This window comes from Pseudorasbora parva, chromosome 22 (assembly GCF_024679245.1).
Source record: "Pseudorasbora parva isolate DD20220531a chromosome 22, ASM2467924v1, whole genome shotgun sequence".
Lineage (NCBI taxonomy): Eukaryota > Metazoa > Chordata > Actinopteri > Cypriniformes > Gobionidae > Pseudorasbora > Pseudorasbora parva.
The window spans coordinates 5,943,505-5,964,922 of record NC_090193.1 but is presented as its reverse complement, the minus strand read 5'-3'; the positions used below and the strand labels follow the sequence as shown (position 1 = coordinate 5,964,922).

Genomic DNA, 21,418 nt, shown 5'->3' with positions numbered 1-21,418 from the left:
AATGACGAGCGCACAAAGCGGTGACGTCCTCAAGCGTGGAGAAACCCATGGCTATCTCAGCTAATACAGATAATGATCCGGAATAAAATCTAAGGGAGAAATAAATTGAACAGGAGAAACGGCAACATCAGGACGTCCGTCTCTGTGGTATGTGAGTTACTGTATTTAGTGGCCTCTCCACATTTCTATGTTTTTACTCGCAGTGTTTGAGGACATGATTCGGTTTATGGACTATTGTATGCGACTAGACCTTAGAAGTAGCAAGCAAAACGGTTTTGCACGTCAGAATACTGTAACGTTATACAGAGAACAACAATGGAGTAACCGTTAGCGCATTTGAATGACGAAGCACGCGATCGTGTCGTTTACTGATGTTTACTCATGCGACGCCAATAGCAGAGACATTTGAAGCAGTTTTACTCACCGGCTGCTTCCAAAGCAGGACCGAACCTTTATCGCTGGGACTGCTCCGTCAAAAACACTTCTTTGGTATGATTTGGTAAAGTCCTGACAGCAGTGGCGTGTAAATCCACTTTGAGACGCGACTGAAGCGATGTTGTGAAGCTTCCAGTCATTTCTGCGTTCAAATCGGTTCAAATGCAGCGCTGCCTTCCCGGAATGCTGTGCTGAAGCGTTAAAGTCGCTCGACGTCACCCATAGGAATAAAGAGAAGCGCGGCGCGCGACATAAGTCTTCACGGACGACTGGATCTGCATCTGAGAGACTGTTTACAGCGTGCATTTCCTCTCTCGCTCTAGTCACGCGCGCGCACCCTACCGGGAGAAGAGCCCGTACAGCCCATACAAGGACCTTCCGATCTATTTAACGTCAAGTAGACCCATACTCGAAAAAAACTCGCCGAAACTTGTGAGAAACCGGAAGGAGTATTTTTAACACAGAAATACTCCATCAAACGTCCAACATTAGTTTTTGAAACTTTGTCTATGTTTAGGATGGGAATCCAAGTCTTTAAAGGTGTAAAAAGCTCAGTATGCATGAAACAGCATTTCACCCCCCCCCCCCCCCTTTAATTAATTCAGTAACACTTTACAATAAGGGTTAAATTGTTAACATTAGTTAATGAAAATACAGCTGTAATACATTGACTGCTCATGTTAGTTCACAGTGTATTAACTAATGCTAAAAATACAACTTTTGATTTTAATAGCGTATTAGTAAATGTTAAAATTAACATTTAACAAAGATTAATAAATGTATTTGATGTATTTGCTGTAGATATGCAGTTCATTGCTAGTTCATGTTAACCAATGTAGTTAACTAATGAAAGTGTTACCATTGGTTCTTATTAAATTTACTGATGTTATTCAGTGAGAGCAGTGAGTGATTCTCATTTTCGTTTGTTGTTTGATAAACATTAAATGACAGCAATAGCAGTGGGTTTATTGGGCTGCTGTTACTTTAAGACAATGGGCCCTATCAAACACCCGGCGCAATGCGACAGGAGACATGAAAGTGTTTTTTGCTAGTTTCAGCCCACCGCAAATATAATTTTCACGTCCAGAACCACGTTTTTTAAATAGCAAATGCACTCGCGCCATCTGTTCACCCATGGGCGTGCTGGTATGAAAACCAGGTGTGTTCAGGAGCAGTGTAGGCATGTTGCTCAAAGCCCAATCTCTTTCGCAGCTCAATATGCTTTTAGACATGGCGTTACATGATTCGACTCATTTGAATGTTACGTATCATGACGGAGTACCATTTTAAAGGAAAGGAACGGAAAGTAGCATCATGTTTTCACAATCGTTGAAAGCCAAAATCATAAAGGAAACTAAAACACAGACCTTAATCATTCTTGAGAGCAAGGAGGCCCCCTGGTGGTTCGGGGTCACCACGCAACTTATGCAGTTTGCCCATACGGAGGAACGGCATTGTTTGTTTTTGTTTGATACCTAAAGCAATACGGGTCTGCCATCAAAAGACCCACATGATTATGTGCAGCCAATTTCTGAATTATAAGGTCAAATCCTGGCCGCCAATTTTTTATAATTTTTCACTCTGAAAGAGTCACCTTAAAGAAATAAAGCCCAAAGTATTTCTCCTTTTTGACACAAACACTTAGCATATGTGTATAAGCCTTTCAAAGAATACTCCATTTAATAATGTGTGCAAACACAGGCGCTCGACGCATGAGTGATTCTATAATTGGAGATACATTTGCATTTTAAAAAGTTAATGAAAAAAAAACGTTCACTAATAGAAATTCTTTCCAGTATCTTATTGAAAACATTCAATTTGGATAAGTCCATGCTTGCCAAATACAAGTTAATTCCTTGTTTTTTTTTTTTTGTTTGTTTTTTTACAAAAAATGTCAACTCTGTTATTGTCAATACTGTTACATACTTTCAGCATTGTTACCCTGCCTTGCTAACAGAGTTTGATGGTAACAGAATTGGCCGTTTCAAACTTTGTATCCCTAAACTCTACTTGCTAGCATAAATGATTATAATTGAAAGTCTTTTAAACAACCCACTGTGTGGCTGATGATAATGTTTTCCTTTGGATATTGTGATAACAATTTTGACGTTTTCCAAAACGACTCTTGGTGTAAGAACTTTTTAGCCTGAAATATTTTCTCAGAGAGAGCACACACACCTTTCAGAGCTTCAGATCTTGTCAGTGAGGGAAAGTGACATCATTTCCTGTATCTTACATCGTAGTGGGAGATAATTCCACCAATTTAAAGGTAACATATGGTACAGTAACAGAAGTGGACAAAGTACACAACTTCATTCCTTGAGTAAAAGTAAAAGTATTTTTACTATATAAATATAATAATAAAATAGTATATTATTATTGTTGTATAAATGCACATTGTCATCATGGTTTAAGCCAGTCAGTGATGCTCCATCTGACGTACTAGCATATAATTAACTTAAACTCATTTAAATACTTGTATAAAATGTACAAAGCTGCTGTCACTTTAAGGCCGAATGCACGGATCCAATACACTGATACACATCTGATATTCTCCCAACTTTACTCTTCTCTTTCTCCCAGACGTTTATATTTGTAATATTTTATAAGACATGCATCAAGTGTATGCCAACTAAACTAATCTTGATATATATTTTTTTTTTTACTGAAACATACTTTCAAAGTATGGCTATGGGTGCACACACTTGTGCCTAAGAACCGTCTTCTTCCATTTTGCTATGAACTGATCAGTGCTCAGAAAAAGTTGGGAAAATGTAAATGACCCTATAAGAGTGATTCCTGACAGACTGTCTGAAACAACAACAACAAAAAACCTTTTAAAGAAGGAAAAAATCATCCACCGACTTTCAGAGCTGCTACAGAAACGACTTTCGGCTTCGAGGACCTTGATAGAAATGTAGTGGAGTAAAAAGTACGATATTTGTCTTTCAAATCTAGTGAAGTATGAAATATTTTGATTACACAATGATACATAATGGAAAAAATACTAATTTTTCAAGAAGAAATTATGATTTTCTGCTATATAAGACACTTTTTACAGAAAATATTATATATTTATAGCATGTTACGATCAATGACAATGAGTAACAAATTATTAAAATAAAATAAAAAATAAGCATTGAAAAATATCAATTTCTCACCAGAAGTTTTTGCTTTTTTAATCCAGAGTTTCGTGTATCTCTCAACCCCCTCAGTGAAGCATGGGTGTCTATTGTTATTGGGCGGGCGTCCAGTGTTGCCACTTGTGGATGAACTAATAAGTGCAATATTCCCATGTGTGAGCTGAACATACAGAGCAGGCAAAGTTTAAAAATGTGTGTACTACAGTCATGGCCAAAGTTTTGGCAGTGATTTATCTATTTTTTGATGTTGTGTTTTCTGTCTCTCTGTCCTTCAGTTGGTGAAGCTATGCAGTGGTATGATCGAAGCGGGTCGTGTGTACGTCAGTGCTAATAAACTCTTCGTCAATGGCATTCGAGACTTGTCTCACCACTGCAAAAAGGAGGAGATGATCTCAGTAAGTTTCCCAGACAAGTATTTATCACTAAATGATCCGAGTCAAATGACTCAGACAATAGTCAGACCCTCATGAGCTGTGTTGATTTTTCGGTTATTTGCTTTATTACAGGAATGTCTTGAAAAGTGTGGAAAGAGCCTTCAGGAAATCGTCAACTATCACATGGTAAGACCCATTTCCCCAGGCCACATGTCCGATAATACAACACACACACACATACATGTTTCAGCCATAATGATTCATCATATGTTGCCATAACCTGGCGGGGCCTGCAGATCTCTCATGGGTGTTTTTATCATGAAACCATATTACGTGGGCCGTGGGGCGTAACTCAAACCAGAGAACGTGGATCTCTTTACACGGGATGTTTCACATCATATGTTGCTGATTTTTTCCACATGCCACCCATAAGCCACCTGCAGTCATAAAGGGCCTCCTGCTTCACAGGTTTGTATTGTGCTTTTGACATTTGATCATTTATAATAAGGACAGGATATGTTGAGGAACCTTTTAGGTGAATTGTAAATGTTGCGAGCCGGATTTGAACTTGCATTGGCTGCATGAGCACTGCGGCTTAATGAATGATCGAGGAGGCGGTTTCGTATTTTTGAAACACTCTCGTTCATTCCAGCAGGTGACTAATCACATTTATTGGTTAATGTAAGACAGAGAACGTCATCCCTCAAGACTTTTTGGGTGTTTTCCTGTTCTTGAGGATCGTGTAATTGAAAACAGAGAGTGACAATCAGCTTGCAAAGCCCTACATGTCTCCTGTTACCACAGCCACCTTCACTTTTAAAGAGAGAGGAAATGCCAGGGCTGTGGTATAAAGGACTTGCGGCTTTTTAATTGTCAGCCCAAAGGCGGCTGATCCATTCCTGCTTGTAGCATCAGCAGCATTTGAGCAGTCGGATGTTTCCTCTGTTTGCGCTGCTTTTATGGTTAATTAGACTGGTTTATTCTTGTGAAAAACTGTTTTTGTCAGACGTGACTGTGGTGAACACTGAATTCCTGGACTTTACCAGAAACACATCTAAGGCAAACCCTCAAAATATGTCATGATGTTGTGGCACTCCTCCCCAACAGGATGAATTCGGGAAAAATGTGATTTTCCAGCTCGCTCCGTTAGTGGTGAAGGAGTTGCTGAAGCCCTATTTGGGCGATAATTGTTCCTCGTGGGATTGGAAGGTATTGTCATAATTTAAATTACAAGGGACTGGTCAGTTATTTTATTGCCATCCATCTCCCACCACACGCGTGAAAATCCCCGGCCGAGTTAACTTACCTACTGCTTTTGAAAAAACACCATGTCATGTGGTGATGTAATAGCCTCGCTGTTTTCAAGAATATATCACTTCGAAATGCACTGTTTATAATCATTTTTGACCACTGCAGAGTACTGTACGGTTGCACTTTTCTGTTATTTGGATGCATTTCTAAACTTGTATTTCTTTAAAATGCTGGCAGGTATTTACAAGACCAGTATATTTAATCACCTCTTAAACAAATTAAAATAATATGTGGCAGGGTGAAGGATCACGCAACAATGGAATTGGTGCAAAGCCCCCAGAGGGTGGATTTATTAGTGTGAAACTTGACAGACGTGATGTGTTTAGGTGCAGGTGCGCTGTGAATGTCCTTCTTCCGGGTGCCCTGGTGCTAGCGGTGACGTGGGTGCGGCGAGGTGGCCGGAGCGTCACAGGCTGCAGTCTGGGTGAGAGAGAGAGAGACAGGTTAGCGTAGTGCTGCATGGAGATCGTGCTCAAACTGGTGTCCCAGAGTCGAGGCTTTTAAGCCCGGGCCTGATGGCCTGCAGCTGTGACGATCCGGCCCGTGCTGATCGTGTGCAGGTGTTTTCCATCAATTGCCAGGGCGACGCTGATGAGAGCTCGGGAGACTTGTCACACTCCCCCCCCCTAAGCGTCGCGCTGGTCCTGTAATGACAGTTAGTGGCATACATTGGGGAACATAGGGGTGGGCGGGGAGTGCGCCCTGACAGACCTGCGTAAGCTGACCACAGCCTGGAGAGTCCGTCGGCGTTGGAATTGGCCGTCCCGGCCCGATGTTCCACTGTGAAGTGGAAGTCCTGGAGCGCCAGGAACCACCGCGTCACTCTGGCGTTGGTGTCCTTAGCGCGGGCCATCCACTGAAGCGGGGCGTGATCCGTCATCAGAGTGAAGCGGCGTCCCAGCAGGTAGTAGCGGAGCTCCAGGACCGCCCACTTAATGGCCAGGGCTTCCTTCTCCACCGCCGCATACCTGGTTTCGGCTGGGGTCAGCTTACGGCTGATGTAGGTGACGGGGTGCTCCTCACCCTCCTGGACTTGGGAGAGGACCGCTCCGAGGCCCGTGTCGGAGGCGTCCGTCTGCAGCAGGAAGGGGCAGTTGAAGTCGGGCGCCCTCAAGACCGGTTCCGTGGTCAGCGAGGTCTTGATGGCCCGGAAGGTCTTATCCAGCGCGTCATCCCACTTCACCTTCTCCGGCTGCCCCTTCCTGGTCAGGTCTGTCAGGGGAGATGCTAAGGAGGAGAAGTTAGGGATAAAACAGCGATAGTAGCCCGCCAACCCCAAAAAGGCTCGTACCTGGGTCTTGGTCTCCGGGCGGGGCGCTGTCAGGATGGCGTCGACCTTTCTTTGTTGTGGCTGGATCAGCCCTCTACCCACCCGGAACCCCAGGTACTGAGCCTCGGCGAGGGCCAGATGACATTTCCGGGGGTTGGCGGTCAGCCCAGCCCGCCGGAGTTCCAGGAGCACCCTCCGGAGCCGCTCCAGGTGGTCCTGCCAGGTCTCGGAGTGGATGACCACGTCGTCGAGGTAGGCGGCGGCGTAGGCTTGGTGAGGACGCAGGAGGATGTCCATCATCCTCTGGAACGTCGCCGGTGCCCCGTGGAGGCCGAAGGGGAGGGTCCGGTATTGCCAGTGCCCACTTGGAGTAGAGAACGCCGTTTTCTCCTTAGCGGAGTTCGTGAGGGGGACTTGCCAGTATCCTTTGGTGAGGTCGAGTGTCGTGATGTACCGGGCCCTCCCCAGACGTTCCAGTAGCTCGTCGACACGGGGCATCGGGTAGCCATCGAACTCCGAGACCTCGTTGAGCCGGCGGAAGTCGTTACAGAACCGGAGGGTGCCATCCGGCTTCGGTACCATGACGATTGGGCTGGACCAGGCGCTGCGGGATGGTTCGATTACCCCTAACTTGAGCATCTCACAAATTTCATCCTCGATGGCCTGTCTCCGAGCCTCTGGGACCCGATAGGGCCGCTGCCTCACGATGACCCCTGGTGGCGTTCGGATGTCGTGCTGGATGACGTTGGTCTGCCCGGGACGGGTGGAGAACACATCAGAGAACTGACGGACCAGATGGTTCAACTCCGTCTTCTGGGCGGCCGCCAGATGGTCCCCGACGTCTACAACCAGGGGATCGACGGAAGCCAACGCGGCGAGCTGTTCTCGGGTCCCCACCCACCTCTTCAGCAGGTTAACGTGATATAGCTGCTCTTCTCGCCGGCGACCCGGCTGGCGCAGCCGATAGTTGACGGGCCCCACTCGTTCCACGACGGTGTACGGACCTTGCCAGGTCGCGAGGAACTTGCACGTGGAGGTGGGGACCAGCACCAGGACTCGATCCCCTGGTTGAAACTCTCGTGGCTGGGCCGCCCGGTCGTACCTTTGTTGTTGGGACTGCTGCGCCTTGGTGAGGTGTTCCCGGACTAATGGCATGACCTTCTCGATCCGCTCACGCATCTCTCTCACGTGTTCAATGGCGGAGCGGAGAGGTGCCGGCTGCTGCTGTTCCCAGGCCTCACGGGCCACGTCCAGAAGACCCCTCGGCTGACGGCCAAAGAGCAACTCGAATGGGGTGAATCCCGTGGATGCTTGAGGCACTTCCCTGATGCCAAACAGGACGTATGGGAGCATCAGGTCCCAGTCTCTCTTATCTTCCGCTGCCACACGCCGGAGCATCTGCTTCAAGGTTTGATTAAACCGTTCTACGAGGCCGTCTGTCTGTGGGTGGTATACCGTGGTGCGGAGTTGCTTTACCTGCAGCAGCCGGCAGAGGTCTGCCATCAGCCGGGACATAAAGGGGGTCCCTTGGTCCGTCAGTATCTCCGCTGGGATGCCGACTCGGGTGCAGAGGAGGAACAGCTCGTGGGCGATGTTTTTGGCCGTGGCCTTCCTCAGGGGAACTGCCTCTGGATACCGGGTGGCGTAGTCGACGATCACCAGGATGTGCTCGTGTCCCCGGGCAGACTTAGGCAACGGCCCCACCAGGTCCATTCCGATTCGCTCGAAAGGTACCCCGATGATGGGAAGCGGAATGAGCGGGCTGGGGGGAGGCGCTCGTGGTGCGGTCCGTTGGCAGGTGGGACAGGCCTGACAGAAACGCTTCACTTCCCCATCCAAGCCTGGCCAGTGGAACCGGTCCCGGATCCGCTGGATGGTGTTGGCGACTCCCAGGTGACCGGCCATTGGATGGCCGTGGGCGAGTTCCATGATCATTTCCGTCTTGGTCCTCGGCACCACGAGGAGCTCTTTGACTTCCCCCCTCCGCTGGGCGACACAGTACAACAGGCCGTTCCGAACGATGAAATTCGGGAGAGGATGGGGCGCTGGATGATGGTCCTGGCCATCGACTGCCCGGACCTGAGTCCAGCAGTTCTTGAGGCGGTCATCCTCCAACTGGGCCTTCGCGAAGGAGCCCCCTCCCTGGACCTGTTGGAATACATCAAAGAAGACATTAGGAGTTTGGGAGGGGGACTCACCATCTCTCCCGCTGTCCGATGCCAACAGAGCGGCCTGGGTCGTCCTCCTTCTCCGACCGCGCCGCTCTCGGGGGCGGCTCCCGGCCTGGCTGGCTGGCTGGGCGGAGGTCTGCAGCAGTTCTTCGAAGCCCGGCCAGTCCCGTCCGAGGAGTACGGCCACGGGAAGGTCCTTCACAATTCCCACTTCCAGCGGCCAGGTGCCCGGGCCAGCGGAGATCGTCACTCGGCGGGCCGGGACATAACGAGTGTCGCCGTGTACACAGGTGATCGGAAGTTGGGTCTTGGAGTTCCTCTGGGGCGGTAGGATGGCGGCCTGGACGAGACTGACCGAGCTCCCCGAGTCGAGAAGGGCCAGAACTGGCCGCCCATTTAGTTTCACCTCCGACCGCGGGGCTCCGCGGGGCGGCTCTTGATGGACGACACAGCCAGCCAACCATGTACGTACCGGTGGGACCGGTTCCTCCGTGGGCATCGGCTCGTCGATTGGGCCGGGAGCCGCAGGCCTGTGTACTGCGCGCTGGGTACCTTCCGGCGCGCGTCGCTCCTGGACCACCCTCCGGGGGAAAGACGGCGCTCGCTCCCCAGGGTCGCGGTGCATCGCCGCCTCCGCCAACTCGATGGCTTCGACGAGCTCGCTGATGGAGGTTGGATTCGTCATTCCCACCGCCCTCCTCGTGGGCGGTGGGAGAGCTCGGAGCAGACGGTCGATCGTGACACGCTCCGCTACCTGACCCGCGGTGGATGTTCCTTCGAGCAGCCAGTGTCGGGACAGTCTGGAGAGTTCAGCGGCCTGGGCGCGGGCTGGGCGACGAGGCTTGTACTCCCAGTCGTGAAACAATTGGGCTGCTGAGATGGACGACAGCCCGAGGCGTCCGAGGATTTCTCTCTTTAATGCATCATAATTATCAGCCCTTTCAGTGGGTAACGAAAAGTATGCTTGTTGTGCCTCACCGGTCAACAGGGGTCCCAGCAGCCGCGCCCATTCGCTCCGGTCCCAGTTCTCCCGAACCGCCGTGGTCTCAAATAGCTGCAAGAACAGCTCGATGTCGTCATGGCCGGTTAACTTTGGCAGTATCTGGGTGGCGCGGACGCGCGGATCAGGCAGCGGAACGTGCTGGGCAGGGGCAAGGCGGAGAGCGGCGACTTCCTCTTCAACTTTTTGCTGGCGAGCCGCCAGATGCTCGGTGATCTGTTGCTGCCGCAGACTCACTTCGGTAAGGCATTTTAGCAGGTCATCCATGATGGGGGAGGAGCGCCGCCTTTTTCTCCGATCCAGTTGACTGCGGGGGTGAGAAAAAAAACAATGTCAGTGTTCAGGGGGTGGTTGGTGATCCTTCACGCTCTTGCCCGCATTCTCCACCAGTGTGGCAGGGTGAAGGATCACGCAACAATGGAATTGGTGCAAAGCCCCCAGAGGGTGGATTTATTAGTGTGAAACTTGACAGACGTGATGTGTTTAGGTGCAGGTGCGCTGTGAATGTCCTTCTTCCGGGTGCCCTGGTGCTAGCGGTGACGTGGGTGCGGCGAGGTGGCCGGAGCGTCACAGGCTGCAGTCTGGGTGAGAGAGAGAGAGACAGGTTAGCGTAGTGCTGCATGGAGATCGTGCTCAAACTGGTGTCCCAGAGTCGAGGCTTTTAAGCCCGGGCCTGATGGCCTGCAGCTGTGACGATCCGGCCCGTGCTGATCGTGTGCAGGTGTTTTCCATCAATTGCCAGGGCGACGCTGATGAGAGCTCGGGAGACTTGTCACAAATAATAAATAATAAAATAATAAATTTATAGTAGCATTTATACCAAGCAAGCATAGGACATTTTATTTACAGCATACAATCATATTGCGGACCACGTGAGCGCTGCATTTCTGATCACAAAACTCTCCTGTCCACCCTGGCGTGAATAAATCACAATCTGAATGCACAAGTTTTAGGCTTTATCACTGATGCCTGCACATTTATTATGACGGATTTCCACGTGTGAAACAGGCGAAGGGCGCATGACATGCGTCACGACCAAACGTTAGCGATTGGTTATGGCAGATCCAGAGTGGCTCAGGGCAGATCCGATAGTTTTAAACTTCAACAGTACCCGTCTTCGCGGAAGTAAACCCTTGTCAATGGAGTGTGGCCAGACTCTGTACAAATGAAATGTACGAGAGTCTGGTAAGAACAGGCTAGTCAAACAGAGCCATACTCGGAAAAAACATTCAGAAAATTATACGAAAGTGTATTTGGCACAGAAATAGTCCATCATAGGTTCAACACCTTTTTTGAAACTTTGGCCATGTTTAGCTTGAGAATCCAACTCTTTAACGGTGTAAATAAGTCTGAGTGCATGAAAAGCCTTAGACGTCTGCTTTAAGTTTGAATACTTGTATGTTGTTTGTCTGGCATAGTCCCTATTGCTTGATTCTTGGAGGTGTTTATGTCCCAACACAGGACGTGGTTCTCCTCTGTTCATCCTTGTGCCGGCCAGAACAGGTATCTGTCTATGGGAGGAATGACAGATAAAGCCTGTGTGCTGAAAAGAACATTACTTTTATTCACTCCTCTTGTTCGTGCTCTCTCCTGTTTTACCAGGGTCAAAGCAGTTAACCTGTCACTCTATAAATCTGAAGCCTGGCCATTTTACTCTGGGATGTAGATAATCTGTCTGCCTCATAAATCCAGGACGCCCATCTCTGCCAAGTCCCTGGATGCTGCGAATCACTGTATCTATAGATAGTTGAGAGTAGTTGTTTTTTTTAGATCAAGATTCATTGACCCTTTCTGTTGTTGTTTTTGTCTTGTTTGTAACCCAACAGCCCTATGCTAACCAATAAGATTGGTATATTACTTTTGCCACGTTTCTACTTTTATTGACATAGTGCCAATGCAGAATGGCGAGATTCATCTCACAGTTAGAACTTTAAAGCAAAGTAGATACATTGGGCACTTACGGAGATGTAAATCTATAGTAATTACAGTAATTGCCTGAAAGCCTGTGTCTCTTCATCAGTTAATATGTCCCTCTTTTACAGCTTATTGAGTTGTTGGAATCCTGGCAGTTATAAACTTGTCGAAGTGATGCCTCACTACCTCCCGACTGAGTGTAATTACTGATATTATCTGTTTGGCAGGGAAGATTATAAAAAGAGGCCATAGAAAGAGAAGTAATTGATTGAATGTGATGGGTTTTTCATTTTGGGATTTCAGAGGTGATAACAGGAGCGTTGACATGCCTGCAGAAGCTGTGCTGTTCTACTGATAGTCTAACAGATTCATTTCTGGGGGTTCTGGGTCAGACTCTTTATTGAATAATTGCACATCCACTCATTGCACCAAGTTTGTTGGCTTTTGTGAGTCCTGCTCATTGCACTATATTATTGTACTGTAAATAATGTTTATTTGGAAGTCCACTTTTCTTCCGAGTCTATCTTGCAGAATGCAAACTACCAAGGACACAAGTCCAAACTTGCAGTTCTTGGTATTGAGAAGCGCCTTAAGTTCCTAATGCTTAAGGCAAGCTTGCAACCGAAAAAGCATAATGCCTGTTAACTCTGTGGTATGCAGGGAAGGAGACGAGATTCCATTAATGGATGTTAATAGAGGTGAGACTTCACTATGCTGAATAAACACTGAGGAAATAGCTTATCATTTAATTCATCGACAGCCCATCGGCTAATCTTCGAAATGTTTGCTCTTAAATATTAATTTTGGATTGATCAGTTTTTAAAGTTTACATCGAAATAAGTGCTGTTTTATAAGAGTAGTCACAGACAACTGTGCGACAGGTATGATTCAATTTAAGACACTTCTTATTCATTTCTATGGTATCCGCAAAAAGTGATTGACTGTCGCACAACTATGAGCAAAAATCAGTGAGGTCAAGGGTGTAATGTGATTATCAAGGCAGACATGATTCAAGCCATTTAGCCATTGCGCTTTTGACAATGGAGCCATGGACTCTTAGCCTAGAAATCTAGACGCACCCTAGCGGCAGCAAATTTAATCTGCCCGCGAGTGTCGTCTAGCAACTCTCAATACCCTTCTGAGCTGTATTCGCCTAACTCTTGCCTGGCCAATCACATCGTGTATAGAGTCGGTGGGCGGGGCCATAATGACGACGGCCGAGTTGCGTTTGCGTGCTTCTAGTAAACACAGAAACTGGCGAACGGCGGCGGTCTTTCGAATCAGCTTTGACCGCGACTCTGGAAGACTTGGAGTTAAGCTTTTCTCTGAGAAAAGAACAAAGAACGGCACTGAAGTCATTCTTAAAAAGGAAAGATGTGTTCTGAGTTTTGCCGACCGGACACGGCGAATGTTTAATCTATCAACGAGCTCTGCTTCACCTTCGTTGCTCTGGTTGGTTGTAGCGCTATCCTATCGCGTGCAGAGGGAGTTTGAAAGACGACCGTTTATCCCGCCCCTCGGATTGAGCCCTGTCTATGGTGAGTTTCCAGACCAAACATCTTGATGTGGGTCTGGCTTGTCAGGCTAATGGACTCTTGGATCTCCCAATAATAGGACCATATCTGAATGCAAACCTGCCATAGGCCCTCCCCTCCAAGAATACAGGACAGAAGTGGTTGAAAGTGGACAAAAGAGGTGAACACCAGGTGTAAACAGGGCCTTAAAGTTACCACACAAGATTTTAGAACTCAATATAAAATGTTATGAACATTTCTTTAAAGTATCTGGATGACCAATGTTCAGATGCAAGCAGTCAAAGTTACCAGTTCTAGCTGTCGTACAACTTTTACTGCCATTCCTAGTTTCTTGTGAGAGCATCAACGTAGCATTTTACGTCCTGCTAACACCCCCCCCCCCCCCCGCTGTATTATGTAACATGCCCATTTCTAGAAGTAACAATCAGCTAATACTCTTTTTAAATTTGTTTCAAGATTTTCATTTTTGCTTTACCACAACTTAAGGTTTGAAACCCTGTTTACTTTCTTTCCACTTGAAAGCAACACAGAATCCTTTGACCGACGTTATTGATCTCGTTCTCTTCCTGTGATGTTGCAGCATGCTTTCTGCAACACATTTTTCGAATTAAAATAATTCAACTGTACAGTTCATGAATAGCCCAGTCGTTTGGCAGCCGGGCTCTGTAAAGTGGTCTCGTATGGAACAGTTTTTTTAATGCAGGAAGTCAAAAGCTGAGCAGGCAGTTCAGAGTCGCATGTGGACCGTTCCAACAGCTTGCCGCCAAGTGCTGAACATGCTGTCTGCTTCTAGAGCGCGTCACTTCCATTACTGCTCCAAAGAAAAGGAGGTTACCATCTGATGTTCCTCATGCCAGTTTGGAACATTTGGTTGTGACTGTTTGCATTTCTAAGGGCAGCTATTCTCCACTGCCTTTAATGTATTTGGGTGTCTCTACAGTGATGGACATTTTGTTGTGGACTTTTAGAAAATACGTTTTTAAAACAAACTTTTTTCTTTAGTATATTTAGATGTACATAAATGAGCATTCAGCCTATTTGTTACCATGTGGTAGACATGACTGATGAAAATGACATGGAACAACTAATTTGTCTTACTATGGTTAGTTTTAAAGCCACCGTTGTATGCACAATAAATATTTTCACATGATTTTACTAGGGCTGTACTAGAATAATCGAATATTCGTTCGGTGAGGTGGCATTCGATTTTCAGTTTTGAGATTCGAATATTCTTTTTTTTTTAACACGTGACTTCCGTTGCGGACTCATTCTCACTCATGCTTGAACCACCCGTTGGCAGCGTAGTGATTTATTTCATCTCATACTGAATAGGTACAAAATGCCCAAGACCTCAGCTGTTTGGGAGCACTTTAAATTAAGTGAGGATGACAAGGCAAAGGTAGTGTGTCAAATATGCGATTTGAAACTGGCCTACCACAACAGCACCACAAGTTTGAAAAATCACCTGAGTTCTGTAAGTAGCAAAAAAAAAAAATTCTGCTTTTATGCGCTTAATTTGCTATGATAAATAGGCTAATTGCAAATACGACACTATTTAAAAACATACAGCAGCACAGGCTAATAATAATTTGTTTATAGGTACATCCACAGGTATCACAGCCATCAACATGCTCAACAAAACCCAAACCTTCACAGCAGATCCTGGAATTCCGAAAACAGTTAACAGAGAAAAGAAAGAGAGAGATAACAGATGCCATAGTACAGTTTGTCGCTATGGATATGAGGCCCGTTAATGTAGTTGAAGGTGAAGGCTTCAGAAAATTAATGAAGATAATGGAGCCAGACTACACTACATTGTGTTTTGTATCACTTGTGCACTGTCCATTTTCGGAGCATAAACCTGCCCGTGTAATGCGTACCGGAAACTGCTCTATTTAAAAGATTATTAAATATTTATTAATATTTAAAGAATGTGTGCCACCTGATCATATTGCACCAAATGCAACACTGCACTCCACTGGGTCTGCCGCAACACATTTACGATGCCGAAGAGTGAAACGTGAAGTCGTGAAAGATGATACAAATGCAAACCGACAATATTATTATATATTTAGGCCCACCCACCGAAGCTTCGAATATTCGATATTGATTGCCACCTAAGCTTCGAAGCTCAAAAAATGGCATTCGAAACAGCCCTAGATTTTACAAGATTACAGTTTGTATTATAGCACAGATTCACTATAAAACGCAAGAATCTTTGGTTTAATCTCGTATAGGGCCCTGTCATACACCCGGCGCAATGCAGACAAAGTGTTTTTTGCTATAGTTTCAGCTCAACACAGTTATCGTTTTCACATGAAGGTGGATTTGGACATGCCTGTGCACCTGACAGAAAGACTGTTTCATTTTTGTGGGTCGCCCATGACCAATGGGAGCACAGGAAACGAAAGAAAGATGAAAAGAGACATCTAGTCTGACATGTTTCTTGTCCACGACACGACAATAATCTAGGAGTTGAAATCACATAATCTGTAAAATTGCCAGAACAACTGAGCCATTTGCCTAATTCAACTGGATGAGGAGAAGTACTTTAGTTTCATTTTCATTTGGACCAAATGCAAAAATTGGATGAAAATTATGCTCTTATGGCACCCAGAGAAGATATACAGTTCAGTGTTCAGAAAAGGAATGTGAAAAATATTTTAACTAAATAAGATTAAGAGACTAATGCACACTTTCACCAACGCCGTGATAGCTCATTTTTGCTGTGTACACCCAAGAACTTAAGAATGTAGCAAGAATAAATCAGCCTTTAGTGTGAGACGTGTCAGAATGCTGAGATATCCGTCTAGAGCTTGTTTGCAGAAGCCGCATAGCTTACGTATTTGTAAACAGTTCTGGCAGAGCTTTGATAGGCCTAAAGCAAATTTTGTACCCTCAGCACATTTTGACAAGTTCAGATTTCTCCCCCCAAACCACTTTACCAAAAATCCCACACTGAAACTATTTCATTAGTTCAGTAGTACTAATAGTATCAATTTGGTGTAAGCAATCAGTACTGTGATTGACATGACCAATAAAATCTTAAGAATCCGCTGCAGGGTGGATTTTCCGCTCAACTGGTTTGTGAACAAAAAAAATCATGTGTTCAGACCTCATATGTTCACAAACTGCATTATACCGGTAATTTACTGGTAATGCTCCAACTTCTACTGGGAAATTTCCAGGGCAGATTTACTGGTATTTTTTAAAAAGGTCCTGTTCACACATGATTACAGCATTAACAGGCATAACATCATGACCATGGCACCTGTTAATGGGTGGGATATATTAGGCAGCAAGTGAACATTTTGTCCTCAAAGTTGATGTGTTAGAAGCAGGAAAAATGGGCAAGCGTAAGGATTTGAGTGAGTTTGACAAGGGCAAAATTGTGATGGCTAGGCGACTGGGTCAGAGCATCTCCAAAACTGCAGCTCTTGTGGGCTGTTCCTGTTTTGCAGTGGTCAGGATCTATCAAAAGTGCTCCAAGGAAGGAACAGTGGAGAACCGGCCACAGGGTCAAGGTTGGCCAAGGCTCATTGATGCACGTGGAGAGTGAAGGCTGGCCCGTGTGGTCAGATCAAACAGACGAGCTACTGAAGCTCAAATTGCTAAAGAAGTTAATGCTGCTTCTGATAGAAAGGTGTCAGAATAGACAGTGCATCTTAGTTTGTTGTGTATGGAGCTGCATAGACACAGACCAGTCAGGGTGCCCATGCTGACCCCTGTCCACCACCAAAAACACCAACAGTGGCACATGAGGATCAGAACTGGACCACAGAGCAATGAAAGAATGTGGCCTGGTCTGATGAATCACGTTTTCTTTTACATAATGTGACTGGCCGGCTGCGTGTATTGCTTACCTGGGGAACACATGGCACCAGGATGCACTATGGGAAGAAGGCGAGCCGACGGAGGCAGGGTGATGCTTTGGGCAATGTTCTGCTGGGAAACTTTGGGTCCTCCATCCATGTGGATGTTACTTTGACACGTACCACCTACCTAAGCATTGTTGAATACCATGAACACCCTCTCATGGAAACGGTATTCTGGTGGCCGTGGCTCTTTCAGCAGAATAATGCTCCTGCCACAAAGCAAAAATGGTTCAGGAATGGTTTGAGGAGCAAAACAGTGAGTTTGAGGTGTTGACCTGACCTCCAAATTCCCCAGATCTCAATCAAATCAAGCATCTGTGGGATGTGCTGAACAAACAAGTCCGATCTATGGAGGCCCCACCTCAAACTTACAGGACTTAAAGGATATGCTGCTAACATCTTGGTCCCAGATACCCCAGCACATCCTTCAGGGGTCTAGTGGAGTCCATGCCTCGACGGGTCAGGGCTGTATTGGCAGCAAATCAGGAACAACACAATATTAGGTCATGATTTTATGTTGTATATCTATATGTAGTATAATAAAAAATAAAATAATCTATTTCAAATTAACCAATAAATAGTTTTTTTTTCAGTCTTTACTCGTGAAAGATATGAATATGAAAATATGAATATAGTGTAAGAAAAAGAATAATTATATATATATATATATATATATATATATATATATATATATATATATATATATATATATATATATATATATATATATATATATATATAATATTCCTAGGTAGGCCTATAATGGATTTCTGTATTTTACTACTGACAATCTGGAACAAGCATAAAAATGATTTGGAAAGTAGCAAAAATAAATGATCAAGGCATGATGAAATGTTTTAATTTGGCCTTCATATAACAAACAAAAAAAGGTTGTTAATCTGTCAGCTTAATAAAAATCAACCCCTGGTACATGTAAGTGCCTGAAGTTGAAGAACCACCCATTCATCACTTTGGTTTTTTTCTCTTGTTCACTCATCCTTCTTTTTTGTTCCACTGCTGAAGGGCTGCAGAATCTCGTCTCTTCTCCATCTCTGTGACTGTGATGCTTCACTGACTCTCTGCACTAGCGTCTGGCGCTACATAAAAGGCCTGTGCTTTCTGAAGGGGCGCTAGCACATGTACAGCCGGGCTGCAGGCCACGATTAAACCTCATCTCACACACACTCGCTCAGGCTCATTCATTTCTTCCCCAGTTTCTCTCTCCGCCTACAGTCACTCATCTTCAGAGTCTTGACGTTCTCTTGAAATCTTTATTAAAAAGTCACCCGAGGTGATGCGATCCCAGTTTTCCAGACTCGCAAGAGACGATCTGAGGTAAAACAAGGACAGAAGGATGAAATGCAATTAAAGAGAGATCTCACAGTGAGAAGTGAGATTGTGAAAGAGAAGGTGCGATGCCAGTGTCTAGAGATGTGACCGCAATGTAGAGTCATTAAGGGCTCAGTAAAACATGCTGGTTAATTACCCTGCTGAACAGTGTTCAACAGACCAGACGCTGCTCTCTGAACTCTTTAACTAACATCGTCTGAAGAAAATCAGCAGCATTTGCTCATGCAAAACTCAGAGACATAATGCTACGGTGATGCTGTGTGGATGCTTTTCGAGCGAGGAATAATGCAGTATTTATTTTAAATAGTTTATGTCTGCACATGATTATTTTCAAATTCATCTTCTCTCTTCTCTCTCTTCCCTCTCCTCTCCTCTCCTCTCCTCTCCTGATGTGTTTACTGGTGCGAGGGCAGGACAACCTGTCACTCACATGAGATCGACCAATAGCCAACCGTAACCATCCAATCAATTCCTGATGGATAAATCAAGCCCCGCCTTACATTTTTTTCTTGTTCAAGAAGCCATTTTACTCTGATATATCACAATAGGGGAAAAAAGACTATCAATATCAGTTACTAGTGCTGCACGTTAATGAAATAACCTAAATTGGGTAAGGTTTAAAAAAAAAATTTGTAATGTTTAATATTTTGTATTTAGTAATACTAATTCCTGTTATTATTTTTATTCTATAGTCATAATGATATAATATAATCAGTTTTTGGCCAAATTGGGCAGCCCTACAGAAATAACACAACAAACCTTTTTTAAAATTGAATTTTAAATCCACAATCATAAGTTTTATCAGAAAAATCCAATTTTTCTCACCAAATTGTGCAGCCCTAGCATGTACATTATATGCATGTGATGATGGATTTTACGTCATGCACACTGTACGCATACCCTAGTGCACATAAAAACTGGGGTATACTTAATGGTTTGAGCATTTTGCAGTTGAGTCCAAACTATGAGCAGTAGTAAGAGTTAGGCTAGCATCACTAATGAGAGAATTAGGACATTTGAGGCGGATGAATAGAAAATGCTGAATCTAGTCCTTTGTAAAATGCAACGCCTGGAACTTGAAGAAACTGTACAGCAAAATGCAAATGTCGAAGCTTGTCTGCTTCCCCTTTCCCCTGTACTCTCTCTTCCTCTCTCACATGCCAGCTTCACCCTCAAGACATGTTGCCCTCCTATTCCATGTGACATACTCTGTCACATGTTCTCTCGTTGCAGCTTATCGCTGCTGTAAACCTGCTGCGCTTGTGACCGAATCGAGAGCTTGATTGCAGCGTAAAGCTTTTCCTCCAGCCCTGTTCTGCTGACATCACGTATGATCCGCACCGACAGACCCCGGCTCTGACATGCCTTCATTCTTGCGTCCTTCCATTAGAGGTTTCCCCGAGAGACCCCCAGGGCTCGATCCCATGAGCATGTGCAGATTGTAATCTCGTGCGCATGTCTCCGCGTTCGCCTGTCATGAACTGGATGACGCCAATGTCTGCCTCCCAGCTCCCCGTCCTGTGCGACGCATCCCTGACCTACTTAACCCCTGACCTGCAGTCACCCATCATGAAGCGACCGTGAGTAAATGTGTGAGATGGGTGTGGGGCTCTGCTGCAGTGTTTTGGGTTTGCAGACACAGCGCTGCAACTGCTCTGCCACCTGCTGGTGATATGCAAGTAGTGCACACTTTATATTCTACTGGCCCCTGTAGGTCTTCAATCCTGCTCCTAGAGTCCTGCAGAGTTTAGCTCCAACCCTAATCAAACACAAGTCTTCAGGATCATTTGAAAAATCACAGGCAGGAGAAGCAAGTTGGAAATAAATTTTGCTGGACAGTGGGTCAGAATTGAAGACCTATACGCTACAGCCAATTATATTGATGGATCCCTTATAGAGTTTCCTTTCTAATGTGTTTTAAAGCCCATTAGTGACTAATTATTTGCTAGATAAAAGGCACAAAATCTCCCTCTAAAGAATGCTTTTTGTTGACGTCACATTTAATTAGTTGATTAAAAATAAAAAAAATTATAAGCTGAGATTAAGCTTCATTTGGGGATTCAGCATCATTATACCAGTCTTCAGTCACATGATCCTTCACAAATCATTCTAATATGCTAATTCGCTGCTTAAAAAACATTTATTAGTGTTATTATTATTATTTTTATTATCAATGTTGAAAACCGCTGTGCTGCTTAATTTGTTTGGTGTCATGATTCTTTGATTTAAGAAAAAAAAATCAAAAGAACAGCATCATCAACTTGTGTCATTGTGTCAAAAGTATTGATTTCAACAAAATATTAATTACACTGCAAAAAATAATGTTCATGATGTATCACAACTTTTTTATCTTTTTTTTCAAATCAACTTAGATATTTAATGTGGTTCAGATAACATAATATTTTGAGTTTTTTGTATTAAACCAATATCCTTTGTTGTATTAATTAGTTGAAATTTAATTTCAATGAACTCAAAATTTTAAGGCAATCAGGTAACTTACCTTTTTTTAAGTTAAACTAACAATTTTTTTACAGTGTATGAGAACTGAACTAAGCTGGGCGATAATGTGTTTTTTGTTTGTTTGTTTGTTTGTTTGTTTGTTTTTTGGCAGAACTGCTTTATATTTCAAATTAACTCAATCATTTTCACAATGGAACTGAATCAACACTGAACTGACCTCAGCTGAACAACAGCCGAACAGCATAATTTCACCACTTTTATTACTCTAAAGTTGCTTTGAAACAATCTGTATTGTATAATTTTGCCTTGACCTGTTCCCAAATGGTAATGTTTATATATAGCCTATCAGTACTTGTGGCGGTGATTTCGATTCATCCCAGTGACTTGAATTCACAAGACTCAAATGTATGCATGACTGAATCACATGCATAAGCACATTTATTCACAAATGCTTATTCGACTCAGTTTGTTCACAAGTGAAATTTCAATTCTCCTTTAGTAACGGGAGAGAAGCTTTAGTGAAAGGAGTCGAAAGGAAGAGGAATGATTTGTTCAAATATGCTTATTTGTTCTCAAATGA

The 21,418-nt window shown here is 44.8% G+C and overlaps 1 protein-coding gene across 1 annotated transcript in view; it reads left to right on the top strand.

The window, feature by feature from the left end:
• The window catches only part of acap3b (ArfGAP with coiled-coil, ankyrin repeat and PH domains 3b), a 116,998-nt gene that overhangs the window by 59,359 nt on the left and 36,221 nt on the right, over positions 1-21,418 (top strand). Inside the window, exons 3-4 of the mRNA XM_067432083.1 lie at positions 3,854-3,973; positions 4,085-4,138. Coding sequence (XP_067288184.1) covers positions 3,854-3,973; positions 4,085-4,138 — 174 coding nt within the window. The remainder of the gene's footprint in view (positions 1-3,853; positions 3,974-4,084; positions 4,139-21,418) is intronic.